The following is a 17,731-nucleotide window of genomic DNA, read 5'->3' on the forward strand; positions in this document are numbered from 1 at the left end:
TTATCAGCTTGTAACCATATGCTCCGTCCTTACGATTGACGTTTCCACATGGTTCATAGTTCCGATAACTCCTTATTCCACATGGTTCATAGTTCCGATAACTCCCTATCGATACGAGCTCCGAACCGTGCCTCCGCGTATATAAACTCCTAGCTCCTGTACTCTAACTCCTTAGTTCGAATATCGACTAAGTTACTCCTCTGCTCCGACACGGACTTAGAGCGCGTAGCGACTCAAACCTTAAAGCTTGAGTCTGGTCCGTACTCGCACTCACTCTCTGTATCTCGAAACTCTGCTCCGACTTTCTCCGACTTTCTCCGACTCTCTTCCGACTCGACTCCGACAATCATCTCGCTAGGTCCGGACGTCACACCTCCGGCGTCGGACTTAGCTCCGTCTCGATCTTGACACTAACAAGGTAAGGCGGCAGTCTCTTCGCTCTCGGGCCGCCTGTACTGAAGCCCGTTTTTTGCAGGAAGATGTTTCGTTGTGTTCTTGTGGCGATACCCTCCGGCTGGAGTATGTTGATAACCAGATCCGCGACGAAAGCCCAAGCCGGTCTCGATGGGCTGAAATCTAGGTAACCTCTCAGCCATGTAATCTCTATCGCGCTGTTTCTTGCTTCAACATCCAGTAGGGCCAGGCCCCCTTCGCGGAGCGGCCGGCATAATTGTCGCTTTGAGATGGTGCTCGTTTGGGTGCCCGCCCAAACAAAGTCCATTTCCATTCTCTGGAGTTTCTTCACCACGTCGACCGGCATTCCCTGTGCTTTCGCCAGGAACTGTGTACGTCCTCCGATTACCCATTGGACGATATGCCTCTTGCCCCACCATGTGGGGTTGCTCCTTTCCCAACGGTCAAAGTCTCTCCTAACCTGTTCGAGGATGGGCTGCCATGGTGCCGTATAGTCAGTAATGTTCCCAATCCATGCGCCTAAAGATCTGATGGCCTCCCCGTCAGCTGCTATTTTCGTTCGTGCTCCAAAGGGCTCGTCGTCCGGGTGAAGCATTCTATTCGCGACTACCCAAGCACGGTGCTCCGGGGACCCCATAGGTACTACTTCCGTCTTGTCGAGGTTGAATTTCGCGCCTGATACGGAGCACCATTTCCGTAGTATGTCTTGGAGGTCTCTGTAGCTGTCTCTGCTACTCAGATAGACCGTGGTATCGTCGGCAAACAGGGTGAGTACCACCTTCGCGGTTAACCCTGGTATGGAGTATCCTCTTATCTTCCCTGAGGCGCGGAGTATGCATGCCAGGGGCTCAATTGCAAGGTTAAACAATAGGCAGGATAGTGGGTCGCCCTGCCTTACGCCTCTTGATACGCGGAAGCCGTTGCTCATGACTCCATTTATGATTACAGTCGTTCTGGCATTGCCGTACAGGGCCTCTATCGTCGAGACGAAGAGCTCTGGCAATCCGAAGTGTCGCAATGTTCGCCCAAGGTATTTGTGGTCGATCTTGTCATATGCCTTCTCCTGATCGAGGGCTACAATAGCTCCATCCATCTCCATTGCTTCCGCGTAGTCTATCATTACCTGTGACAACCGGATATTGTCGAAGATGCTGCGCCCCGCGATGAAACCCGCCTGATCCGGGTGTACCATCGAAGGTATAATTTCCGCCAGCTGCAGCGATAGTGCCTTCGTCATTAATTTGTAATCTGTGTTCAGGAGGGTTATCGGACGGTAATTGCTTATCACGGTCGGGTCGTTCTTCTTATACAGTGGGCACAGCCAGCCCTGGGTGAAATTTGTGCGGGGGTCGACTCCATGCCTTTGGATGTCCTGGAAAACCATAGTCAGCGTCCATGCGACGTTGAAGCTGGCTTCTCCCGCTTGTTCCGCCCTCTCGTGCATAGCGTTCAGCTTTTTCCACACCTCGTACGGGATACCGTCCATGCCTGTTGCCCGGCCGCTGAGGGACTGCCTCAGGGCTTTCTCCACGGTGTCCCCGTTTAGGGGACGGCTGAGGTCATTCTGCGTGGTGTTTGGCATCTTCTGGGAAGGCGGTATGCTGTCGAAAACCTCGTTCACGTTCGTTTCCCATTCGGTAGGATCTCGTGCAGCCCCATCTTTCTCGTTTTGGAGTTCATCATAATACCGTTCTGCAAGTGCCGCCATACGGTCCGATCGTGTCTCGTATTTCTCGGGCGCATCATTTGGTGCTCGCAGTCTCCTCATCAAATCGCGCGGCTTCCGAGGTTTATTCAGGTTAGTCCAGTACTTCGACACCGTTTCGCCCTTCAGTTGGTACCGTGCTCGTGCCACATCCTTTCGGACTTTCCTCATTTTTCCGAGCAGTTGTCGTCTTTTACTATCCAGGAGGGCTGCCTGTGCGGCGCCGTCCGGGTTCGCGTCGAGCCGCGGGTCGTCACCAAGTTTCCGTAGCGCTTTATCAAGCGTGTTTACTGCCGATTTCACTTTCCCTATGTTTGCCTTCTCCTTCTTCCTCGCTGTTTCCCTTAGCCATCGTTTAAAATCCTCCCACACCGTTTGTACGTTGTGGTTTCCGCGCTGATCCCCACTCTCTCGTAGGGACTCCATCGCCCGCTGGACTTCCTTTCCCCTGTCGGCTATTGCGCTGAATAGCGCGACATCGGAGAGGCTTGCATGCCCCAACGTCCATCTGCCCTTTCCTATGAGCGGGGCCGAGGTCGGCGCATATTTCACAGATACCATACAGTGGTCAGTCCCCACTATGGTGCGGCACATCTTCCATCCGAAGATCGCCTCCGCCGCTGTTTCGTTTGCGTATATCCGGTCGATCCGTGACGCGGATTGTTGCGTCGAGAAGAAAGTGAACTCCCGGCGCGTCTCAAAGGTTTGTCTCCATGTATCTTGCAATCCGAGATCCATTTTGACCCCATACAGGGCCGCGGCCGCTCTCGTATCGTCCATCCGCGCTGGAAGGCGATCGATGTCGGCCTCTACCACATTAAAGTCTCCAAGCATGAAATGCGGTTGCGGGAGTTCGTTAGCCTCGAAGGAGCGAGCGAACTCTTCCCAGAATTCCGGTTGATCAGTTTGCGTGCTCGGCGCGTAGACATTTACCAGGTGCACCACCTCTGCGCCATGCCAAAGTAAGCTTATCGATTGTGCTCTCCCCTTCACAACTGTGGTTACTGTCACGTTCTCCGTCTTCCACGCAGTGTTTCGTTTGTTGAGTACAAAGGCAACGCCGGCCGAAGAGTGTGCCCTCTCTGGGTCAGCAGAGTTCAATACCCGTATTTCCGAACCGTAGAGCGAATCAATCTTCGCAAGGTCGTCGTCATCTAGGTGGGTTTCCTGCACAGCGAGGACGTTGATTTTCTCATCTCTTACTAACCGGGCGATGTCCGCCCACTTGGATAGTGGTCCTTTTCCACTCTCCTGCCTCCCATTCATATTGAGGGTGGCGATTACCAGCTTTGCTTTTGTATTTAGTTTCGTTGCTGCCCTACCACCATTTGCGCTTCTTCGGGACATGGTGATCCTCGGTCGCATCGTGCTCGCATCTGTTGTGTTACCCGTTCGTTCGCTCGGCGACCCGGGACCCCCTTCCTCCCTGGCCGTCTGCGTGTTATCCGCACGCACATCTCCGCCTGCCGAAACCCCGCCTACTTCATCAGAGCGCCCACCGGCGGTTGAGAGAGGCTCTCTTCGGTGAGCGGGGTTGCTCAAACCGTGATCGACCCTTCCGCCGCTTGTATTGTGATGTTGAATTGTGCTCGTAGTAGTAGTCAAATTGGTTTTGTTTTGCGCGGGTGCGGGCGACCAACCCGTTGTCCGCGCAGGGTGGATGCGCTGCAGGCCTGCATGTTCGTAAGAGTGGGCCATCCCCAAAACCACTCGGTCCTTCCGACCAGATCGATCAGTCGAACCCGCTTTCCTGTCCCACATTAGTGGTCAGTAAATTTGGGCAGGTTCTGTATACCCGTCCGAGCTCACCCTGTCCGAGCGGCAGCTCGGGATCTATCCTCAGGTGCACAAACTCAAACTGCTCGACGGCGAATCATTGCGCGTAAAGACTGTTGCGCATTTTTCTCGAGCCAGCTCTCCTACAGGATCCGTACATGGTATTCGTAAAGACAGTTATCCGCATTTCGCGGGGTAGGTTACAGCTGATACACGGGTGCTCAGAAACGACCATGTCCACGGCCGCGGCCTCGCCCTCGGGCGCGCGATGCCCCTCGCGGGCCTGCCCATTTACCGTCGTAGTCGCGTTGCGGCCATTCTTCTTGGTTGCCCCTGCGCGTTTGTGGACCGTTCCATCCAGGGATTTCGGGGAAAGGGCACATGCCTTTGGGGTGTCCGATGCCGTGGCAGTAGCCGCACGTGAAGGGGATCTTGTTTATCGCGGAGCCGTTCATAAGAGAGGTGTACGAAAGGTGCCGCATGAAGTTGCGGATGCGGAACCAGAGCGTGTGAGGGTCACGCTCGTCCTCGGTTCCCATATTGTCGGGCAACAGTATGGCGATGTCGGCGAAGACGTTGTAGCGAGGAGCCACGCGTCCTCCGCCGTCCTTTGCGTCGATCTGGTCGATATGCACAGAGTCCAGGAGGCCCTCGAAAGCCCAGTCGAAGTCGTCGTTATGAACCTCTCCGCATAGATCGGCGATTGCCGCCTTATTTCGCTTCAGCGTCACAATTACCGCGTCCTTGGCCAAGGCTGTGCCCTGTATCATGAAGCCTGAGATGGACTGTACGAAACGGGGGGGCGGGAACGACTTGTCGAGCATCCGTACTTCGAAGGCGAGGCCTCGGAGGGCCCAGATGCGTTGTTCGACGAGGTGGTCGATAGTCGCCGGGGGGACGTTGTATATCAGGAAGTTGTGGGGGATGCCTTCGTACCACGGACGCTTGGTCGGGTTGCCGTTGGTGTCAAGGGGGGCGGCCTTTCGGACGGGGACGGAGATCATGAGTTCGGTCAAGCCCGTCGCGGCGCGGAGTACAGCTTCTAACTCTCTGCCATATTGTAGTACTTCCTCGCAATCATCGGTGTTGAGGTCGAAGATGGACGCAGTCGCCTGGGTGCCCTCCATCGATAGCCACTGCTCAGCTTGCTCTTCATCCAAGCCATCGAAGGCCCGCGTGGCGTGCTCCGTATGTATCTCAGGCCAGCCCCCGAGGGGCGCCGGCGTGTGCTCGATGTCTACGGTGGCGGCCGCAAAAGAACCGGGAGATCGCGATTCGTTCCCAATAGCGAGGGCACTGCGCAATCGCGAGAAGGCCGCCAGGCCTGGCCGGGCTCCTGCGTTGGCCGTAAAAGCGGGCCGCTGTCCAGGGACGGCAGGGACGCTTGCGTGCGCGACGGGTGCGTTGGACGTGTGGTTAGGGGTGACAGGCGCACCAGGGCCTTGGGGGTTCCCTTGTGCGAGGGCGGGAGCGAAGGGGTCTTCGGGTGCTGCAGTGGCGTTGCTGGCTGCGGTGCGCGTGAAGCGTAGGGGTGTGATCGAGCCTGGGGTTGTCGCGGAGTCTGCGGGGGGTTGCCGACCTCCGTGCCTCTGCGGAGTCTGCGGGGTTTCGATGGCACCCTGCTTGGGCGTTTCGCGCGCGAGTGCTCGGGATTTGTTCACTTCCGCTGGCGGGGAGTCCTCTTCTATCAAGGGCCTCTTCGAGTGCTGGGAACCAGCAGTGTCGGTGTCTGGTGGGATAGTCTTTGACGCGCCTACGATGGCGACCGTTATCCTTGGTGTCGCCGCAAGGGGTGTGGTATCATCGGGTGGGGGACTACACCCGGCGTGAGTTCATTATTCCGTCGTAAGCGTAGGGTGGTCGCATACCTGTTCGTCATGTTACCGCCACTGTCTACATCCATGGCCGAGTCCTCATTTCCGCTCGTGGCAGGAGTATTCCCGGCGCCGTTGGTGGTGGTTGCAGTACCCGTCGGTGACTCCGGCGGTCCAGCCGCCAGCGGGTTACGTCGCACGTGACTTAGGCTCTTCCTCTGCCCTTTCGCCATGTCGTGCAGAGGGGCAGCGTGCAGGATCGTGTGTGTGGTATTTACGAAAGGAGCGTGCAGTAGGGTATTGTAGTCTAGTCAAGTCTATGTGTGCGCCGGGGGGGCCCCGGGTTCCGTTTTAAGGCTCTCTAGGGCGGAGTTGGGGTCCTAGCCGGATGATGTGCAATGGGGTCTCCCGCTACGGTTCAAATCCACCCCTCCTCGCTCACTCTCATCACACTTATCTTAATCGTATCCGGCAGCGGCTCCGACTTCGTACGACGATGTGTGAGCGATCGCAAACGGGTTAGTACCGACTTTTTCGGTTCCGATGGTGCTTTATCTTGTGTTCTCTCCTCCGAGACGGCCTGGTTTTCACCTGTATCCACGGTCATCGGCCGCGTTTCCACTTGGCGGATGATCCCCGTCTTCACCAACTGCGGGGTTAGGCTCAGTCTAGCTACGTTCCCAGATGTTGCCAGGCCCGTACCAGTTTCCTATGGGCATCGACTCGACGTCGCATCACGGCGTAAAAACCAGCCTCCTCTAGGTCTGTGTCCACCCGGGTGAGCATTTCCCTTTTCGCCTCACAATCAGTGGGATGCTGAGCTCACCGATGTCGGGGTCCTTTGACAGTAGGTCCATAAGGCGTCGCAGAAGAGATGGGGGTACGATTGGGGTGGCGTCGTATGGGATGAGCTCATTGGGGGGGGCGTCGTCTTGCATCATTGCAGCGTACTATTCTTCTCTGAGCCGTATGCTCTTATACTCGCTTGTTTTTACGTTCATGACGTCCGGTTTTTAAAGCGATACTTCTAGCGTCTTCGTTGTGATCGGCTTCTCCTCCTGTGAGGCGTCTTTTCGCTTCAAGATACGGTCCCCCACGGTGATCGGTGTGCCGACTCCAGGGAGGCCTAGGTATGCCCAGTTTGTCTGTGTCTTACTGCACTCCCCGTTCGTCCCTTCGTCATACATCTGGAGTGGGGCTCAACCATCCACCGCTGGTCTAGTCCCCGTGTGATGTGCTTCTTCTCCGCGGTATCGGTTTCCCACCCGTCGGGGCGTGCCGGTGCCTCTCGGCACCGCCGCCCGAGCCATTCTGTTGCGCCTTGGGGCGTCTTACCTCCTCGACATAGGATTCATTCAAGCTCCCGTGTATTCTGTATGGTGCGACATCGCCGCATGCCTCCATGGTCATTTCACCTCAAAAGAGAGAGGGGGGGGGGCCAGGTGGTGTTCCTGTGAGTTGTTCCTCTCATCCCCTACGCTACGTGAGCGTGGGAGACCTCTGCCATGGTGGTGGTCAGAGGTCAAGGAGCCCCCGAGGGCCTCTCTCTTGCCGCATCTGAGTCTTACTTAGATCTCTCGTCTGCTTCGGGTCGACCCTGCACGATCGCGTCCCCCTCCTCCACCGGAGCCCGCAGCGATATACCCGTGCTCGTGCATCCGATCCAACGTGAACGTGTTCGTCGCGCTCTCGATCTGGCGCCGTATTGCTCACACCGACGTCCAGTCCCGTTGTCCGTTGTCCTTTGTCCGTGTCTGGTGACGACCGTGTTGATCTCCTGTGCATATATATATCGGCGATGGATCCATGATGTCCCCGCGTACTATCTGATATCTGAACCCCCCCATCGTGCGCGAAGATAGCCGAACTCGGACGTCCTGGCCTAACCGGGGCGCGCACAGTAACGCGTTTTTATTACACACTTTTTTTACATGGACTCTCAGAACGGGAACGGGCCGGATCCGCAGCGGGGGCTCGGGCTCGGGCTCAGGCCGCTGGCCCGCACGGCCCACGCGATGCACGCCAAGCGGTGCCTCACCGTCGGCTTGCCCGCGTCCAAGGTCGAGATCGACTCGTCGCGGTGAGTGTGTCGTTCGTAACGTCGTCCCGAAGAGATCTCATGCGGATCGCTCGGGGACAGGCTGGTGCTGGGCTTTTACTGCCTGGGCACGCTGGACCTCGTCGATGCGCTCGAGGGCGTGAAGGAAGCGGATAGGGAGGGGTGGAGGGCGTGGCTTTGGGAGATGCAGGCTCGTGAGTTTCCGACGCGTTATACGTTTCTTTTTTTTCCGCTCTCTCCTGAACGTGGGGTTGTAGACGGACAGCACGGGACGGGGTTCAAGCCAAGCACCTACATGACCCCTGCGGACAAGCCTGTGCGTCGAAGACTTTCTTTTGGTTTCTCCTCCCCCCACACACGCTCATTCTTTTCCGTTTACTCCTCGAGACAAGAGACGGGGCTGACTCTATGTCGCTATGTACAGGCAGGGGCGGAGTACGGCGAGTACGACGCGCCCCATCTGATCATGACCTACGCCGCGCTGCTCTCGCTCGCCATCCTTCGCGACGACTTTGCGAGGCTGGACCGCCCGGGGCTCGTCCGATTCTTGGCTGCGTGCCAGCGCGAAGACGGCAGGTGAAGCGTGTTTTCTATTTTCTATTCTGTGCCTCTCCCCTTCTGCTTACGCTTCATCACACTTTCCATCGCCCGAACCGTTGCGTTGTTTATATTCCCCACCTCGTTTGATTTTTTATTTATTTTTCGGATGGGGATCGAATTCTAAACTAAACTAAATGCACATCCCTCATCCTCCTGCTCGCAGCTTTTCGTCGGTGCCTGGCGCGACCGACGCGGATCTCCGGCTGGTCTACTGCGCCGTCGCCGTCGCGAGCATGCTCGCCGACCTTGGCGGCATCGACGTCCGTCGCGCGGTGGCTTACATACGGCGTTGTCGGGTTCGTCCTTTCCATCGTTTCCTCCTCCTTCCCTTTCCCTCGTACTCATATACTTTTTTATTTTATTTTTTTTTTTTTTGGGAAGAGTTACGAAGGCGGGTACGGGCAAGAGCCGCGCGGCGAGGCGCTGGGCGGGACGACCTACTGCGCGCTCGCGGCGCTGGCCCTGCTCGAGCGGGAGGACGCGGGCGAGGCGGGCGCGGAGGACGCGCGGTTGACGGAGAGGGAGCGGCGGGCGACGGTGAGGTGGCTGGCGCGGTGCCAGGACGGCGAGACGGGCGGGTTCTGCGGGAGGACGGGCAAGGTCGCGGACGCGTGCTACTGCTTTTGGTGCGGCGCTTCGATGGAGGTGCGCGCGCCCCGTTTTTTTTTTCTCGCTTTTTTCCTTCCCCCGGGGGGGTGGGGGGGGGGCTGGCCGGGAAAAAAAAAAAAAAAAAAGAAAGCTGACACGACCTTTTTTTTCCCGTGTTTTCTTCTTTGTGGGTGTGTGTGGTGGTGTCCAGATTCTTGGGGCAGGGGCCTTCGTCGACGCGGACCGGAACGCGGCGTTCTTGGGCGAGTGTCAGTTCAAGTTTGGCGGGCTGGCGAAGGTCCCGGGCGAGCATCCCGGTGAGGCCCCTCTTTTTTTCCCCTCGGAAGGAACGGGGCGCTGACACAACTTTTGGGCGGATGGGTGCGCCAGATCCGTATCACACGTACCTATCCCTGGCGGTGATCTCGCTGCTCCCGCCGCGCGCGCCGGCGAACGCGCAGGGCTGGGCGGGACTCCAACCGCTGGACGCCCTGCTGAACGCGAAGCGCGATACGGCGGAATGGGCGCGGAAGCACATCCCTGCAAAGCCGTCGTTCGTGATCTCGTGATGGCTAAGCTTGGACATACTAATACCGTTGGTGCTTGCTGACGAGGAAGCCCGAGGGAGGCTGTTTGGCGTTCGAGGATGCGATGCTGATGGATGATGAAGTCGATGATACCTGGCCACAGAGCGTTTCGCATTATCTCGTCGTTCATACATACGTAGCTTATGCTAACACCGAGCCGATCGTCTGATTATGATGCACGATCAGCAAAGCAGATCAATTTCGCACTGCAAGTGGCTCTGGGTGGCTGATGGCCCCGGGGGCGAGGCTGATCGTTCCCAGGGGCGCCTGAACCGGCCTCAACTTGTTTCTGTTGTCTCCTCCTCCTCTTGTGTCTCAGCCGCTCCCGTCGCTCTTGACCCTCCGTTGTTGTTCCCTTCGCCGACGCACACGTCGCTATACGCTTGGCCGGCAGGACCGCTGGTCTTCGTCTCGACGACGCCCGCTTCGACGCCCAGCTCGTCGCCCAGCACATAACAACCCACCGACTCGACGTCGCCACGTCGTCCCACACCGGCGTGCCAGGTGGTAACCTCCCATCCAAGCCAACCCCGCACACACAGACAATCACCCGGTTAACAATTTCGTCCACAACCCGGAACGAGCAAACAAACTTTTGAAATAAAGTCGCCGGCCCCCAAAGCCCCAAAGCCAAGCCGCCGCCAACCTTCCAACACACAGACAGAGAACGCCCCCGCTTCCCTGCCCCTACCGTTTTTCGTTTGTCTTTAATTCCGTAAACACCGTCGAGCATGATGACGGCCAACCTTCGTCCCCCCTCGGGCGCTGGCAGCCGCAGCCCTTCGCCCGGCCCGGAGGGCGGGCGCCCCGCGAACGCGCGCGCCTCGATGGGACCCAACGGCGCCAGCGCCCGCCCGCAGGGCATGCTGGGCGCTCCGCTCGCCTCGCCTAGACCCGGCGGCGCGCGCCCGACGAGCGAGCTCCTCGTCAACAACGTCAATTACCAGTCTACTCCCGAGGGTGAGGTCACATCCGCTCTTCCAAAGTGAAACAGGAGGCGCTGATTCGTTGTTTGGTTTTTTTGCTTCTTCTTGTGCGTGCAGCGGAGGCCATCGACCAGTGGTTCGAGAATTTGCAGAGCTACGAGGATACTCTGGTGCGTCTTGAGAGGCTTCGTGCAGCGGACGCTGCGTGCTGATCGGCGGCGCAGGAAGAAATGGCTGCGGCCTCCCTCGACGTTAACTTCAAGGAGGAACTCAGCGCCATCGAGCAATGTTCGTCTCTCGTCTCGCCCTGCTTCTCTCGTTCTCTGCGTTTGCTCACATCTGCTCGATGCATACAGGGTTCAAGGTTCTCTCCGAAGCCGAGCGCACCGCGGCGCTCTACAGCCTCCTGCAGCACTCGACGCAGGTCCAGATTCGCTTCTTCATCACCGTCCTGCAGCAGATGGCGCGCTCGGACCCGATGACCGCGCTCCTCAGCCCGGCCGTCGGCGGCTCGATGCAAGCCCAGATGGAGGCCAAGCTCGCGCAGATGACGCTCAAGTCGCCCGGGCTCAAGTCGGGCCTCCCGCCGTCCTCGCCCGTCGCGCGCGCCTTCCCCGGCTCCAACCCGAACCCGAACCGGCAGTCGCTCGCGGTCGACACCGCCGCCGCGTCCTCCGCGTTCCTCTCGCCCTCGGACGCGGTCGGCTCCCCGCGCGCGGCGTCGCACGACGCCGCCGGCGTGCTCGCGCAGCAGCGCGCCAAGCTCAAGGCGAACGCGGCCCACCGCATCTCCGCGCCCGCGCTCGCCATGTCCCCCGCCGACGCGCGCGGCGTCTGGGGCCCCGGCGGCACCGGCCTCGACCAGGTGTCGGAGCGGTCCGGCTCGCCGCAGCCCTCGCAGGAGATCACGGTCCCCTCCCCGAGCGCGTCGCGCCCGAAGAGCACCGACTTTTCGGGCGCCGCCGCCGCGTTCCGCTCCGCGCGCCCGGGCGGCGCTGCGGACGAGGTGCTGTCGCCGATGGTCGGCGACAGCTGGGCGAACATGGTGAACACGCCGCTCATGCCGATGTTCCCGGCGAGCAACAACAACAACAACGGCAACAACGGCAACAAGCAGCCGGCCGCGGGCGAGTTTGGCGCGGCGGGCCGGGTGCCGATCATGGAGGACGCGAAGAAGTTTAGGCGCCAGTCGAAGGCCGACGGCGGCGAGCAGCAGCAGGGTGGCCAACAGCAGCAGCAGCAGCAACAACAACAGCAGCAGGCCCAGGGCGGCCAGCAGCAGGCGAATCGGGCCCCGTCTGGTAACTGGCGCGCGGGTAACGGCGCCAACTTTTCGGGCGCGAAGAGCCCGGCGCTCTCGAACGTGTCCTCGAACCGGTTCGGCGGGAGCGACGACGGGAGCATGGCTGGACTCGGAGTCGGGTTCGGCGGCATGGGCGGGTTGGGAAGCCCGAACATGGGGATGGGGATGGGGATGGGTGGCATGCCGGGGCTGGCCGGCATGGCTGGGCAGCTGAACCCGTACCTGCTCAACATGAACATGAACATGGGCATGGGCATCTCGCCCGAGGCGCAGCTGCTCGCGGCGCAGATGGCCGCGGCTGGCGCTGGCTTTGGGCAGCCGGGCTTGAGCCCGTTCAGCCTCGCCGGGCTGCAGGCGCAGCAGATCGCGGCGAGCATGGGTGCTCGTGGTGGCCCCGGGGGGCGCATGGGCGGGCGCTCGCCGAGCAACAACGGCCGCGCTGGCGGGATGGGCGGTGGAGCAGGCGCTGGGGCGAAGAAGGACGAGGAGGACGTGGACCCGAAGTTGCTGGAGGATATCCCCGCGTGGCTCCGGAGCCTGAGGCTGCACAAGTACACGCCCAACTTTGAGGGGATGAAGTGGCGGGACATGGTCGTGATGGACGAGGCGGCGCTCGAGGCGAACGGCGTCGCGGCGCTCGGGGCGAGGAGGAAGATGCTGAAGACGTTCGAGATTGTGAGGAAGAAGATGGGGATCGAGGAACCGGCGGGGTCGGCGTAGGCCTTGGACGGAAGTATACCACGGATAAGCGGCGGTGACCTCTCCCTCCCCCTGGTTCTCTAACCTCTGCAAGAACGTCGCACACATAGTCTCTCTCTGAACAGTATATACGTACGCTCCTCGTGCTTCTCTCCTCCGTCTTTGTCTTGTCGCGCCCTCGTCCGCTTCTTGATTGAATTAGTATGCAGTCCTCTTCCCCGTCCCCCTCACACTCTCCCTGTAACGGTCTTCACTGGTTCGGCCTAATGATTATTGGTCCTGTCTCGCCCCATTGCTCCCTGAGTTCATGTGGGGTTTGTCGGCCCCCAAGCCAGTTGATATGGATGATCAAAGAGACACTTGAAGGATGTAAAAGAGGGGTCTGATGGCCACGCGTACAAGTAGTTACAATATCCACAAAACTAATGGCACGAACAGCAACCTCACTCCGAATCATTGCCGGGCGGGATCGTGACGGGCGGAGTCAGATCATTCATAGTCAACACATGCACGCCAGGGACCATACTTCGCAGCACCTCCAAGTCCTCCTCAGAAAATCCTGTGCATCTCCGAAACATCACCCGTCGTAAAATGGGTCGTCCATCCTCGCTCCTTCTCCTCCACAACCATTCCACCCCGGACCGCAAGACCTCGAACCAGGGCTGCCCGGTCCTCGATCTGGGGCGCATGAGAAAGTCGATATCCGCGAATTCCAACGATGTGACGTTGGGGAGCACGGCACTGTATCGAGACAGGATGCTCGTCGCACGCAAGAAAGACTTCATCAAAGAAATGAAGGCCCAGGAACACCCCACAGATATCTCTTGCGATGGCCAGTTTCCTGGAAGTTCTCCCCTACTGTTTCTGAACGCATTCGGGCTGTTTAGCTGCCCCTTGAGCGCGAGGGAGGTGATGCGCGATGTACGCAGCATCTGTATGATGTCCTGAAGGACGAGTGGCGCTTCTGCCTCGTCCTCGGTTTGAAATGATATACCGACTGGGAAACTCCAGCCGACGGATGTAGGCGTCGAAGGAGAGCGTCCGAACTCCAGCGCCAATTCTATATTCCATTTCTCCTCCTCTGGCTGTTCGGCCTCCAAGGTCACGTCCCGCGGAAGCACGCAGCGTTTTTCGACAAGTTGCAATAGGGCCAGAGTGAAATCGACGCAGTCTCCGCAGACGGTGTTACACAGCACCACTCGTCCGAGTGGCTGCGTGAGTTCCAGGTTCTGCAAGATGTTGATGCTGTCGCAGGCGCTTCCCCAAACCACGAGTTCCTGCAGCGATCGCGGACACGGCCGCCTCTCAGCGACAAACAATTGATGCGTAGGCGGCGAGCAATACACCAAACACAAGACTTCCAATGATTCCAAATGTACGAGAACGTCCAGGACCTCTCGAAGGTCAGGCTTGTCTTCCGATTGGGCTGATCCGCTATCGTCCGACTCGCTATCAGGGACTTCCTCGAAACCACAAATGGAGAGATGGCGCAAATTTGAAGCCCGTATGATCTGCGAGTTCCATAGACAACGGGTAGCAGCGGAATCCACCCTCAAGTACTGGATAAGAGGTGCGCTCAGCTCGGCGAGACGAGCTTCGATCGCGGCGGTTTTGGCGGGAGAGATCCATGCGGATAGCTGGATATAAAGCGTATGTAGCTCGGGCGCACACCCTTGAAATGCGTCCAAAGCGGATAGAATACCAGCATCTGTATCAGCGTCGATCCACAGTCCGGCGATGCGCATACGATTCTGCGCCACTATGTCGGAGAGATCAGTGTGGTTTTGGTTGTCGTGTGGGCAGAATATGCGCAGAGGATGACGAGGAAACCGCTCCCGCATAGCGAGCGTCAACGGCGGGCCCGGCTTTGTACTATCCAGCGTCAAGCACATCCACAGAACTGGGCTATTCATTGAAATTTGGCGCCACAGACGACACACCTGTGTCAAAGTTATCGGCCAGCGGGGATCGGGCCAAAGAAGCTCCCAGTCGAAATCGTAGATGGTTTTGATTTGCCAAGTGAAGATGTGCTGTAGCAATTCAACGGGCATGCAATTGATGGGCCGGGATGCGTTGTGATCATACAGAAGAGCCAGGATTGAATGGCAGCGATGCTCTCTCATAGATAGGAGGTTTTGCAAGGATCTTGAACGTTCATTACGTGGCTTCAATGTTATAGCGCCAGCATCGTGTGCGTAACACTGGCACGATGTGCAGGGGTGAACCGTGACGTTGACGTGAGGGTCGACGAGATCCGAGGCACCACCTTCCGTCCGTGATGCGGCTAGCTTCGCACAGATCTCCTCGATCTCTCCCTGGAGTCTCCGTATGTTATCGGACCGTGCTTTGTCAAGAGCCGCGAGCAGGGCGTTCTGTTCGGGGTTACATACACACGATGGACAGTCAGCATGACTGCCCCGTCGCAACATATACTGGTCAGGACAAATCGGTAGTAAGGCGCGTTTCCACTCACATCACGGGCATTCTGGTGTTACGCTGAACACTAGGGCGAGGACTATAAAGACGAGGCTCAAATTTGCGGACCAGGGTTGCTGATTAATGTGACAGTTGATGCAGGCGAGCGCTGCATACTCAGGCGTCCGGAACGGTTCACCGCCTCGTCGGGGTGGCAGAAGCTACCCCTAATTTATGGTCGCCTCTCAGACAATCTCAACGAATACAGGAACGAAGCATTGCAACAGGGATGAGTGGTAACGAGGTACGTCCCAATGCCTCTTTCCGCGACTCCTCAAGCCGCCAAATCACACGCGTACGGCCGAAGCGCGCACCAGGTTGGCTGCAGCGGGATCGCCTTGACACCCCTCTGACTCATCCGAGACGCAAGTTCGTGCAAGCGCGGCAACGCGCTTGTCACATTTGTCTTCGACGGCCCGCTCCAGAAAAGCTCTGCTGAAGCGGCGGCACGGGGCCAGACAATCGAGTCGAGGTTCGTCGGCGATGCCTGTTCGGTCCAGAGAGGTTGTTGACCTGGAGAAACACGTCATCAGCAGGCATGATTGGGGTAGAAAGCACGCCCATATACCTCCGATGACGAGTTTGCGTTGCGTCTCCGTCATATTGGCATATGGATCGAAGGTATAAGCCTGAAGTTGATGTCGAGACGCTCTCGTGTTATCACCACACCACATCAAGAACAACATACCCTCTGCCATGTCTTGAAGGGATCACACCAGCTGTTCCCCGATGGATCCGAGCCGACCCAGCCACCAGCGCCGCAGTCCTGGCGATAGTTTAGTCCCCGTGGTTGCTCTTTTCAATGCAGTCTATTCACCAAGTAGAAATAGTCAGACGGTTGGTGGATGAGCCTGTAGCCACGCTCGGCCACCGATGTCGCGTTCTGAGAACTGATCCACACACTGAGAATACACTTAGCCAGCATAGAACTACTCGTTACATGCCCGGGCTTACACCACGATGGTTTCGTTTGATAAGGGGACGTCATAGTCCAGTAATATCTCTATCATGCGGTGATATGAGTATAGGCCTCAATATGATCGGAGCCAGGTACCTTCTTTGACTATGGGAGTCTTCCCCAGTTTCTCCAACGCCGCGTGATTCTGGAGCGTAAAAACGCCCAATGCCTGCTCGAGCGTTTGCCCGGTCGCCTTAAGCTCGATCTGCGTCTCGTCGTCTTGGTCATAACAGTTGGTGTTCACCTCGTCTCCGCCGGTGCTGAACAAGCGTGACGAGTACAGCTTGGCGGCCGCGGATAGCAGGTTTGTCGTGAAGTTCATGGTAGACGGCGAGGCGAGGCGAAGCTGGCCTGCAGGAGGCTCTGACGGTATCTCAGGGCGAAGTTGTGAACACGACTACGCCGTTGCTCACCACTCGCAAACGAGGCCCACGGTGTAGCCTGTGGGCACGCGACGTGTTCCGGATGCGACTCCGATATAACAGCCGTATGTCCAGGGGTGTCAATTTCCTGGAGGAGAGGTGAGATGCTGATGAGAACTTGACGCCTTCATAAACGTACGGGAACAACATCGATACCTCTCTACCACAATGTTAGCCTTAAATTGAGGTATGTGGAGGATCACCCACCGTTGCCGCGTAGGAGACAATTTGGGCCACGTCGGACGGAGTGTAGACAGACGAATTTGAGTAGGCACCGTCCCGGGAAACTTCCTCGAATCCAGGGATCTGTAATGGAAAGCTTTGGCTATCCACAACGTGCCAGTAGAGCTGGCTCATCTTTCGTCGAGTCAGATCTCGCTGATCGTCGAACATCACTGAAGGCTACCTTGACCCAGCTCATTGCATCTAAAGTCCTCTTAATATCTGACACTGGAAAGCTGCGTCAATCCACATCGGTTAGCTCATAGTGCATGGAAGATCTCGAATGTACTCACAAATGTCTTGATGTGTCAAGCATGAAGCCACGATAAGGCTGCAGGAAGGTGAGCGACGATCCTATACAAATTCCAGAACAGGTGCCTTACAAGCTCTGGTACATCATCAATCGACACGGGGGCTTCCAAGTTGTAGATTATGTTGTCCACGGTATACCACAGCTGACTGAATGTTGCTAAGCCCCTGAATAGCCCGAGGGATGTATTCGCCGACAACATCGCAGGACCTCCCGTGCTTGGGATATCCAATGAGTACGCTTCATTCCTCTCAGATATGTCTCTCGTGGCTTCCTCGGATATGCTGCGAATCTGCGGTGCACCATCGACAAGCTCTACTCTCAATGTCGTCAACTGCATCGCCTCTTCCAGCACACCCAAGTCGGATTGGCCGCGATCGACGACCAGTCGCCCGAGATGATCGCTTTTGACATAGTGCTCGGTGCGACTGACGGCGTCGACGAGGTCGGTCGGAGGGTTCGGAAATGTGATCTGTATAGAGAATTCGTCAGCCAGACGTAACACGTTTCGTCCGGTCTTGATCGTCGTAGGAAGGGGCCAAATGGCGTTGACGATGACAGGTACGCAGGTTACTGCGACAACAAGCCGATGTTGGACCAGCATCAGGAGGGTTCAACGCAAGGACCAACGTTTCACCCGTAGTTATGCAACCTTGATAAGGTACCACATGTGCCATAGGACACCACGAGACCAGGATTCCGACTTCATAGGCTCAAGCAGGATAGGACGTCTGAAGTTCTTTAGACAATGAACTCTGGAGATCCATGAACAGAAACCTCGAGAAGACTACACAGAGAAGTAAGTCCCATGCGCGCCGAAGAAGAACCGGGATGAAGCATGCTTCCGAGATAACTATCTCTCAACTGAACGTA

The 17,731-nt window shown here is 57.8% G+C and overlaps 9 protein-coding genes across 9 annotated transcripts; 4 read left to right on the forward strand and 5 right to left on the reverse strand.

The window, feature by feature from the left end:
* Positions 1 to 700: 700 nt before the first annotated feature.
* On the reverse strand, positions 701 to 1,228 carry PUNSTDRAFT_30670 (uncharacterized protein; the record flags this gene model as incomplete). Its single annotated transcript, XM_007379824.1, has 1 exon — positions 701 to 1,228. A coding segment is annotated over one exon (528 nt), but the record flags the coding sequence as incomplete, so codon positions are not given.
* Positions 1,229 to 2,320: 1,092 nt separating this feature from the next.
* Positions 2,321 to 3,139, reverse strand: PUNSTDRAFT_20713 (DNase I-like protein; the record flags this gene model as incomplete). Its single annotated transcript, XM_007379825.1, has 1 exon — positions 2,321 to 3,139. A coding segment is annotated over one exon (819 nt), but the record flags the coding sequence as incomplete, so codon positions are not given.
* A 977-nt stretch (positions 3,140 to 4,116) lies between these two features.
* PUNSTDRAFT_130580 (uncharacterized protein) lies at positions 4,117 to 5,942 on the reverse strand (the record flags this gene model as incomplete). The annotated part of the gene is made up of 2 exons (XM_007379826.1): positions 4,117 to 5,710; positions 5,764 to 5,942. 2 exons carry the CDS (start codon positions 5,940 to 5,942, stop codon positions 4,117 to 4,119), a joined length of 1,773 nt encoding a protein of 590 aa, XP_007379888.1.
* A 1,698-nt stretch (positions 5,943 to 7,640) lies between these two features.
* Positions 7,641 to 9,525, forward strand: PUNSTDRAFT_110853 (terpenoid cyclases/Protein prenyltransferase; the record flags this gene model as incomplete). Its single annotated transcript, XM_007379827.1, has 8 exons — positions 7,641 to 7,789; positions 7,850 to 7,962; positions 8,026 to 8,084; positions 8,193 to 8,344; positions 8,532 to 8,664; positions 8,750 to 9,063; positions 9,104 to 9,273; positions 9,347 to 9,525. The coding sequence occupies 8 exons, from the start codon at positions 7,641 to 7,643 to the stop codon at positions 9,523 to 9,525; spliced, it is 1,269 nt and encodes a 422-aa protein (XP_007379889.1).
* A 752-nt stretch (positions 9,526 to 10,277) lies between these two features.
* PUNSTDRAFT_60850 (uncharacterized protein) lies at positions 10,278 to 10,681 on the forward strand (the record flags this gene model as incomplete). The annotated part of the gene is made up of 2 exons (XM_007379828.1): positions 10,278 to 10,503; positions 10,587 to 10,681. The coding sequence occupies 2 exons, from the start codon at positions 10,278 to 10,280 to the stop codon at positions 10,679 to 10,681; spliced, it is 321 nt and encodes a 106-aa protein (XP_007379890.1).
* Positions 10,682 to 10,699: 18 nt separating this feature from the next.
* PUNSTDRAFT_60227 (uncharacterized protein) lies at positions 10,700 to 10,977 on the forward strand (the record flags this gene model as incomplete). The annotated part of the gene is made up of 2 exons (XM_007379829.1): positions 10,700 to 10,757; positions 10,826 to 10,977. Coding segments are annotated over 2 exons (210 nt in total), but the record flags the coding sequence as incomplete, so codon positions are not given.
* Positions 10,978 to 12,219: 1,242 nt separating this feature from the next.
* PUNSTDRAFT_60380 (uncharacterized protein) lies at positions 12,220 to 12,492 on the forward strand (the record flags this gene model as incomplete). The annotated part of the gene is made up of 1 exon (XM_007379830.1): positions 12,220 to 12,492. The coding sequence occupies one exon, from the start codon at positions 12,220 to 12,222 to the stop codon at positions 12,490 to 12,492; it is 273 nt and encodes a 90-aa protein (XP_007379892.1).
* A 422-nt stretch (positions 12,493 to 12,914) lies between these two features.
* On the reverse strand, positions 12,915 to 14,312 carry PUNSTDRAFT_130583 (uncharacterized protein; the record flags this gene model as incomplete). The annotated part of the gene is made up of 1 exon (XM_007379831.1): positions 12,915 to 14,312. One exon carries the CDS (start codon positions 14,310 to 14,312, stop codon positions 12,915 to 12,917), a length of 1,398 nt encoding a protein of 465 aa, XP_007379893.1.
* Positions 14,313 to 15,179: 867 nt separating this feature from the next.
* Positions 15,180 to 17,462, reverse strand: PUNSTDRAFT_141071 (N-acetylhexosaminidase; the record flags this gene model as incomplete). The annotated part of the gene is made up of 12 exons (XM_007379832.1): positions 15,180 to 15,459; positions 15,515 to 15,575; positions 15,635 to 15,712; positions 15,764 to 15,848; positions 15,901 to 15,949; positions 16,001 to 16,267; positions 16,318 to 16,414; positions 16,466 to 16,486; positions 16,534 to 16,683; positions 16,733 to 16,784; positions 16,842 to 16,879; positions 16,932 to 17,462. The coding sequence occupies 12 exons, from the start codon at positions 17,460 to 17,462 to the stop codon at positions 15,221 to 15,223; spliced, it is 1,668 nt and encodes a 555-aa protein (XP_007379894.1). The 3' UTR covers positions 15,180 to 15,220.
* Between the last annotated feature and the right edge of the window lie 269 nt (positions 17,463 to 17,731).

Source organism: Punctularia strigosozonata, assembly GCF_000264995.1.
Source record: "Punctularia strigosozonata HHB-11173 SS5 unplaced genomic scaffold PUNSTscaffold_2, whole genome shotgun sequence".
NCBI lineage: Eukaryota > Fungi > Basidiomycota > Agaricomycetes > Corticiales > Punctulariaceae > Punctularia > Punctularia strigosozonata.